Genomic DNA, 8,651 nt, shown 5'->3' with positions numbered 1-8,651 from the left:
TCCACCTGCCTCGGCCTCCCAAAGTGCTGGGATTACAGGCATGAGCCACCGTGCCCAGCCTGTTTCTTTAAACATGTAAACTTCTGTAGTGATATTTGTATGAGATAAATAAATGTTGTTATATTGTAGATGTATACAACAGATGGTAGCCTCTAGCTGAGATCCCAAGGAGAACATTCTGTTACTGGGAAAGGGTGATTATATGTTTATTTAGCAAACGCAAAGTGTTTACAATGTGCCAGGCACTCTTTAAGCACTTTACAAATATTAGCTCATTAGTTTTCACAAGTGCCCTGAGAGGGGTACTGTTATTATCCCTATTTGATGAGGATACTGATGCACAGAGTGGTTAAGTAATTTCCTCAAGGTCACATAGCTAGGAAGTGTTGGAGCCAGAAATAGAATTCTGCTGCTGTGACCCACTCAGTCAATTTTTTAATTTTTTTTGAGACCAAGTGTTGCACTGTTGCCCAGGCTGCAGTGCAGTGGCACCATCTCAGCTCACTGCAACCTCTGCCTCCTGGATTCAGACGATCCTCCTGCCTCAGCCTCCCCAGTAGCTGGGACTACAGGTGTCTACCATCACACTGGCTAAATTTTGTATTTTTAGTAGAGATGGGGGTTTCACCAAGTTGGCCAGACTGATCTTGAACTCCTGACCTCAGGTGAGCTGCCTGCCTTGGCCTCCCAAAGTGCTGGGAAGGATTACAGGCCTTAGCCACTACTCCTGGCCCCTTGCTCAGTCAATTTAATCAACAAATGAACAGCGTCACCGAAGATCCCTCACACATCTGAAAAAGTTAAAGAAAATTAAGTTCAAAGAAGAAACTTTTCATTGTTGCCATTGTCCATGAATGTAGTAATCTAAAAATTCTCTTTATCATTGTGTTTTAAATAGTGATTTAGTTTTGATCTTTAAATATCAATAGACTATTGATATTTTGATCTTCAAATATCAAATATTTATAGACTGTGTAAATATTAGAAAGAAAATATGAACAGTTGCTTTTACAGTTCGGATTTTTGTCTTAAAATTTTGTTGTAATTTCTCTTCCTAATTTTAGATCTGTTTGAGAAGATGGTTCCTGTGTCAGTGCAGCAGTCTTTGGCTGCCTATAATCAGAGGAAAGCTGATTTGGTTAACAGATCAATTGCTCAGATGAGAGAAGCCACCACTTTGGCAAATGGGTAGGTAGAGCTTAATTTTAGAGCCTAAAGTTTTCCGTTTGGTTGTTCTTTAGTTCATGAACATTTTAGTTTCTGAGCTTAGAGCTAAGTGTCAAGAGTACATAAAATAGAAAATGTAGACACACACAACCATTTTTGGTGAACATTGTATTTATGAAGCTCTAGCAAATATAGTTGGAAGAAATTATAGAAACAAGGTGAGGATATTTGACTAAAAATTTGTATTTTAAGATGTATTTATTTGGGGGAAATGAGAAGAAGAAATGAACTCAGATACATGGTACGTTTAGTGTTCCGAACCAATTTCGATAACATTTTCGATAAATGTTCATAGAAACTGAAATGTCCATTAACAGGTGAAAGAGTTTAACAAACTGCTCTATAACCATAAAATGGAATACTGCTCAGCAATAGAAAGACTCAAACTGATACACATAATATAGATGAATCTCAAAAACTGTAGCTAAGTGAAAGAAAGCAAAACACATTCTAAGTATATACTGTACATAGTGCAAGTACTGTATATGTATATGCTAGAATGATTACCCTTATTTTAAATTGTATAAAAAGTAAAACTAAACTTAAGACACGGAGCAGATCAGTAGTGGCCAGGGGCCAGGAGAAGGAGGACTGGGAAAGGTGCATGAGAGAATTTTTTTAGGGTAACAGTAATGTTCTGTATCTTAATCATAGCGCCGGTCACATGGGTTATGGAAGCTGACCCCCTTGCACAGTCAAATCTGCATATAACTTTTGAGTTAACTACTAATAGCCTGCCGTTGACCGGAAGCCTTACCGATAACATAAACAGTCAGTTAACACATATTTTGTATATGTCTTATATAGTATATTCTTACAAGCTAGAGAAAAAATGCTATTAAGAAAATCATAAGGAAGAGAAAATATATTTATTATGATTAAATGGAAGTGGATCATTGTAAAGGTCTTCGTCCTTGTCGATTTCATGTTGAGTAGGCTGAGGAAGAGGAGGAGGGAGGGTTGGTCTTGCTGTCTTAGAGGTGGCAGAGGTGAAAGAGGTGAAAGACCACATATACATGAACTCACGTAGTTCAAATCTGTGTTGTTCAAGGGCCAACTATATTTCTCTCGTAGTTGGCTTGCCTTTTCATGTTTTTAGTTTTGATTAATGCACGGATTTTACCATCATTTTTCTTGAACAAGAAAGGGATGTAAGTTTACGCTAGCATGTGATTAACAGACAGTCCGAGATTTTACAGAGCTTATTTTCTGAGGAGTTCATTGTATTACATAATTTCATTTGCCTTTTTGTCTTTACATAGTAGGTAGGGATATGTTCCTCCCTTCCCCATCATGTAAATGAAATAACTCAGGAATTGTTATTGTGCCACAAAACTGAGAACAGATGAAGATTCTGTAATGAATACTTAGGGCATCTATTTTCTGTTGACATTTTGCCTAGATGATGTGAAATTATAACTATTGATTCTGTTGAAAGAGAGCAGAAAAGAAAAAAATAATTTGTGTATTGTTTCTGACTTGTTAGAGATACTGTAACAATCAAAAGTATAAAAGACTTTTTTTAGGATAGAATTTTTGACTTTTAATTACTTAGACTGAAAGAAGTTTGAACTGTAAACCAATGATACCTAATATATTTTAATGCAGTCATAGTTTTTCTTATTTTTTGGCTTTTTTTTTTTCCCCCCCCGAGACGGAGTCTCACTCTGTTGCCCAGGCTGGAGTGCAGTGGCGAGATCTCAGCTCACTGCAACCTTCGCCTCCTGGCTTCAGGTGATTCTCGTGCCTCAGCCTCCGAAGTAGCTGGGATTATAGGTGCCCACCACTATGCCTGACTAATTTTTGTATTTTTATTAGAGACGGGATTTCACCATGTTGGCCAGGCTGGTCTCGAATTCCTGACCTCAGGTGATCTGCCTGCCTTGGCATCCCAAAGTGCTGGGATTACAGGTGTGAGCCACTGCACCAGCCTATTTTTTGGCTTTTAATTTTGAATTGTGAACTTAATTTTTTTAATGATTTTGGTTTAATTTCATCAATCACTGATTTTTTTTGTTTTGTTTTTCTGTTAATCTTTGCTTTGTTTTTCATTGATAGGGCTTATCTAGTTTTTCTGGGTGCTAACTCCATTGCTGTTGATTTGGTTATAGAAGATTAAATTAAATAAAGTAAATATTGATGAGGAGTTATTTTAAATTGTTTTAGACTTCAACATAACATAGTATCTCATTTTTTCAGGGTGCTAGCTTCCCTTAATCTTCCAGCAGCAATTGAAGATGTGTCTGGAGACACTGTACCTCAGTCTATATTGACTAAATCCAGATCTGTGATTGAACAGGGAGGCATCCAGACTGTTGATCAGTTGATTAAAGAGCTGCCTGAATTACTGCAACGAAATAGAGAAATCCTAGATGAGGTATGTTTTATAAGATTTGCTTTTCAAGTATAAACACTGTGATCCCTTGATGTCCAGCAGGGATTGGGCCTGGAGACTTCCTCATGCTAGTGTTCACAGTGTAGTTAGTATTCATCACTTTGGTGAATTTACTGTGGCCCAGAGCCGTCTCTTTAGCATAAGAGAAATTCTGGTTGAGTGAGAATGGGTTTCATTCGTATCTTGAGGGTAAGTAAGTACACATTAATGAAACTCAAATGACCACTGTGTAAAACTAGTATACCAAGATAAATTAACTATTATACAAACTGTTCAGTCTTTGTAATTATTGACTTATTTTATACATAGGCAGATCAACTTTCTTGTAATCATGGAAATTAGACAAAGGAAGTTAGGCCATCAGATGTTTTATAAGGCAACTGCATCCATTTTCCAGTAGAGATGGCATTTTATTAGTAGGAGTGAAATATTATTTATAGTTTTTTTGGCTAAAGCTAACTGTTGGCCAGTGTTATTCTCTTTTTATAGTGCTTTCACCTCTTCTCCCTAATTGGTAAAGTTTCTTTCCTTAGCAAAAATACATTTCACTGGTTATATGGGCTTTTGCCAGTTTAGGAGTCATGTTACCTATTTTAGATGACTTATCAATGCTTTAATCTATGATGTTTTGATTTTTCAGTTAACTTTCAGAGGGTATTGTATTTATACCATTTCCAAGTACTTTGGGGTAGGGGCAGAGTACTTGAGAGAGTGTGAGTCTTGTGGATGAGAATATTTACCTCCCAGGGTCATTTAGATAATTAATTAAGCTAGAACAGTAAGATGCCTAGCCTTTGGACTATAGGATATGCTTTAATAAGTTACAGCTATTATTACTGTTATATTCCTTTAATGATGATGGTGTATTGCAGTTACTTTAACTGTTATGATGATGAGATAGTGATTGTTACTCACCTTTCAATCCAAATCAGCTTTTGAAAAAGGTTAAGGTGGAAATTTACTGCGTTGTTGACTTGAGAAAGCTGCTATTTATGAGGGGTTCTATATTAATTATACAGTTGACATTCACCAACCTTATTTGTGTAGACACATTCAATAAACAGAAAAACTAAAAAAATCATAATTGGTATTACGTACTTCAGTACTAAAGCTTTTCTGTGTTGTACTTGATAGAAATGCAGAATCTCAGGCCCCATGTCAGACCGACTGTATCAGGATCTGAATTTTAACAAGATTCCCAAGTAATTTGTGTGTGCCTATTAAAATTTGACAAACACTGTTGTACCTTATAGTTCTTTAAAATTTGTTGATTTGTGAGTAAAGATGCATGTGATCTGGTGTTTCACTGAAAGGACATTTTTCTAATGTCCTTTTTAAAATTATGTCTAATAATTTCTTTATTAGCCATAGGGAGAAGAAAGTGGAGAGTATTGTATAAGACCACATGCAAGTGGCAGCAGCAAGAAGTAATTGTCTGATAGGGAGGGAGGAGACAAACACTAAAAAATGCAGGCATAGCACATCAAATGAAAAGCAGTCTTGGGAGATTTAGCAAATAGAAGTAAGAGTAAATCATCATTTAATAGTTGGTAGTTTACACATAATTCATTGGTTAAGGACTCAGAATGTAGAGTTGTATTTGGATTTGATTCCCAGCTCTTAAACCTACCTGTGACTTGGGGTAAAGTACTTAATATCTTCATGTTTCAGTTGATCATCCAAAAAAATAGGGTTAATATTAGTTAGCCAATAAGATAGTTGTGAAGTGGAATTTGTGTGTACTACTTAGTAGTTATATAAATATTAACTGTATTTCCTTTTAAGTTGCTATTAATTGAACATGTATGTTTGGTTTTGTAAATTTTTTTTGATAGGAACATTGTCTAATGTGTCAATTGTGAGAAGCATCTTTAGAAATATGAAAACATAAAAAAACCTCACATTAGTGTTTATGCATAAGTCTGTTGTCTAACTTAATGTGAGGTACTTTTATTTATCTTACTTGATGTTCCTAACAGCCTTGTGTGTGTTATTCTGTCACTTGTACTTGGAGAGTCTGATTTTTAAGTAAGTTGTAAATTTAAGTTGTAAAGCTGATACTGTTTTTGAGTGTTCATCTCTGGTAGCTTTCAGAAATTTTGTTTTGGTCTTGATTTTTATAAATTTGAAGTGTTCACTAGTTTTTTAAAAAATAATAATTTATCATACTTAGGATCTTTATATCTTAGATCCCTATCCATGGATTCTGTTTGTTCATTCCTTTTTGTCCATTCTTTCCATAATCTCCTCATGAATTTCTTTAGATTGATAGTATCAGTTCTACATATCACTTAACATTATCTTTAACATTTCCTGTTTGTGTTCTTGTTCTTCTTTCAGGGAGACTATCTTAGGCCAGCCTTCCAGCTCATTAATAGGCTCTTCAGCTGTGTTTTTTAACATTCTTAAGCCATTCTATTGAGTGGTTTTGTTGTTGTTAATTTTATTGATCTTTTTCATTTCTAAGATTTCTAATTCCTCGTTTTAAAAACTCACCTATATTTATCTTACAACTGCATGTAGGTTTTTTTTTGGTAAAATTCACATAACGTAAATTTTCCATTAATTTCCTCAAAGTGTATGTTTCAGTGGTTTTCAGTTTATTTGCAGTGTTGTGTGAGTATCATCCCCCTAAAAGAAATCCTGCACCCATAAACAGTCTCTCCTCGTTCTCCCTTTCCCCTGCCCTTGCCAAACACTAATTTAGCTTTTGTCTCTGGATTTATTGAAATGTCTTCTGGACATTTCATATAAGTGGAATCATACAATATATGGTCTTTTGAGTTTGGCTTTTTTAACTTAGCATAATGTTTTTAAGGTTCATCCGGGTTGTAGCATGTATCAGTCCTTCATTTCTTTTTGTGACTAAATAATATTCCATTGTATTCTTAAACCGTATTTTGTTTATCCTTTCCTCAGCTGATGGATATGTGGGTTGTTTCCACTTTTTGACAATTCCACATATAGTAGTCCCCCCCTTATCTGCAGGGGATATGTCCCGTGACCCCCAGTGGAGGCCTTAAACTTTGGATAGTAGTGAACCTTAGTATTTTTTGTTTTTTTAAATCTGATAATCAAGATGGCTTCTAAGTGACTAACTGGCAGATAGTGTATACAGCGCAGATACACTTGATGAAGGGATGATTAATAACCCAGGCAGGAGGAGCAGGAGCAAGAGATTTCATTACACTGTTCAGAACTATGTACAATTTAAAACTTGTGAACTGTTTATTTCTGAGATTTTTCATTTAATATTTTCAGACCATGGTTGAACTCGGGTAGCTGAAACTGCAGAAAGCAAAACCATGGATAAGGGGGAGACTACTGTAATGCTGCTATATGTGTACAAGTTTTTGTTTCAATGTCTGTTTTTAATTTTCTTGGGCATATACCTGGAGCACAGTTGCTGAGTCATTTGGTGGGTTTAAGTTTAGCTTTTGAGGAACTGTCAAACTCTTTACCACAGTAGTTGGACCATTTTACATTTCTACCAGCAGTGTGTGAGGGTTCCAGTTTGTCTGTATCCTTACCAACCCTTATAATTGTCTATTAAAAAAAAGTACAGCCACCCTAATATGTGTGAAGTGGTATCTCATTGTGGTGTTGGTTTGCATTTTCCTAATGATCAGTGATGCTGAGCATCTTCTCATGTGCTTGGTTGCCATTTATGTGCCTTCTTTGGAGAAATGTCTGAGTCTCTGGCCCTTTTAAAAATTGGGTTGTCTTTTTGTTGTTGAATTATAAAAGCTCTTTATGTATTTTGGATACTAGACCTTATTATATATATGATTAACAAGTATTTTCCCCCATTCTGTGGGTTGTCTTTTCATTCTCTTGATAGTATTTTTTTTGATGGAGGAAAGTTCTTTTGATACAATAGTTTATCTGTCTCTTTGTTGCTTGTGCTTTTGGTGTTATATTTAGGATTCCATTGCCAAAAATTTATGAAGACTTATCTTTATTTGTTCTTTTATAGTTTTATAGTTTTTTTTTTTTTTTTTTTTGAGATAGAGTTTCGCTCTTATTGCCCAGGCTGGAGTGCAGTGGCGAGATCTGGGCTCACTGCAGCTGCCTCCTCCCATCAATTCTCCTGCCTCAGGCTCCCAAGTAGCTGAGATTACAAGCATGTGCCAACACACCCAGCTAAATTTGTATTTTTTAGTAGAGACAGGGTTTCACCATATTGGTCAGGCTGGTCTCCGAATTCCTGACCTCAGATGATCCGCCTGCCTCGGCCTCGCAAAGTGCCGGGATTACAGGCGTGAGCCATTTCGTCCGGCTGAGTTTTACAGACTTTTTTTTTGTTTGTTTGTTTTGAGACGGAGTCTCGCTCTGTCACCCAGGCTGAAGTACAGTGGCATGGTCTCGGCTCACTGCAAAATCCGCCTCCCGGATTCACGCTATTCTCCTGCCTCAGCCTCCCAAGTAGCTGGGACTACAGGCGCCCACGACCACGCCCGGCTAATTTTTTGTATTTTTAGTAGAGACGGGGTTTCACGATGGTCTCGATTTCCTGACCTCGTGATACGCCCGCTTCAGCCTCCCAAAGTGCTGGGATTACAGGTGTGAGCCACTGTACCTGGCTGAGTTTTACAGTTTTAACTCTTAGGTTTAGGAGTTTAATTCCTTTTGAATTATATCTTGTATGTGATGTGAGGTAAGGGTCCAACTTCTTTTTTTGAGTTTAGTTATTCAGTTTTTTCCAGCACCATTTATTGAAGAGAATGGTCTTGGCACCTTCCTGGAAAATCGCATGATTTATATGTCTATACTTAGGCCATTACCACATTGTTGTTACTAATGTAGCTGTATAGTAAGTTTTGAAACAGGTGTAAGTCCTGCAACTTTTCTCTTTTTTTGCAAGATTGTTTTGTCTGTTTGCAGTCTGTTGCCATTCCATACGAATTTTAGGATCAGCTTGCTGATTTCTGCAAAAATAAACAGTTAGAAGGTTGTTAAAGATTGCATTGAATCTTTAGATCAATTTGGGGAGAATTGCCAGTCTTAACAATATCAAGTTTTCCAATTC

At 36.5% G+C, this 8,651-nt stretch overlaps 1 protein-coding gene across 2 annotated transcripts in view; it reads left to right on the top strand.

Annotated features, from left to right (window-relative positions):
- PDCD6IP (programmed cell death 6 interacting protein) overlaps positions 1–8,651 on the top strand; it is a 77,364-nt gene that overhangs the window by 38,964 nt on the left and 29,749 nt on the right. For both annotated transcript variants that reach the window (XM_011965176.1, XM_011965175.1), the window contains exons 9-10: positions 1,065–1,188; positions 3,427–3,604. In XM_011965176.1, coding sequence (XP_011820566.1) covers positions 1,065–1,188; positions 3,427–3,604 — 302 coding nt within the window. The remainder of the gene's footprint in view (positions 1–1,064; positions 1,189–3,426; positions 3,605–8,651) is intronic.

Source organism: Mandrillus leucophaeus, unplaced genomic scaffold (assembly GCF_000951045.1).
Source record: "Mandrillus leucophaeus isolate KB7577 unplaced genomic scaffold, Mleu.le_1.0 Scaffold717, whole genome shotgun sequence".
NCBI classification, from domain to species: Eukaryota; Metazoa; Chordata; class Mammalia; order Primates; family Cercopithecidae; genus Mandrillus; species Mandrillus leucophaeus.
The sequence above is the reverse complement of the archived record's forward strand: the minus strand, read 5'-3'. Positions and strand labels throughout refer to the sequence as shown.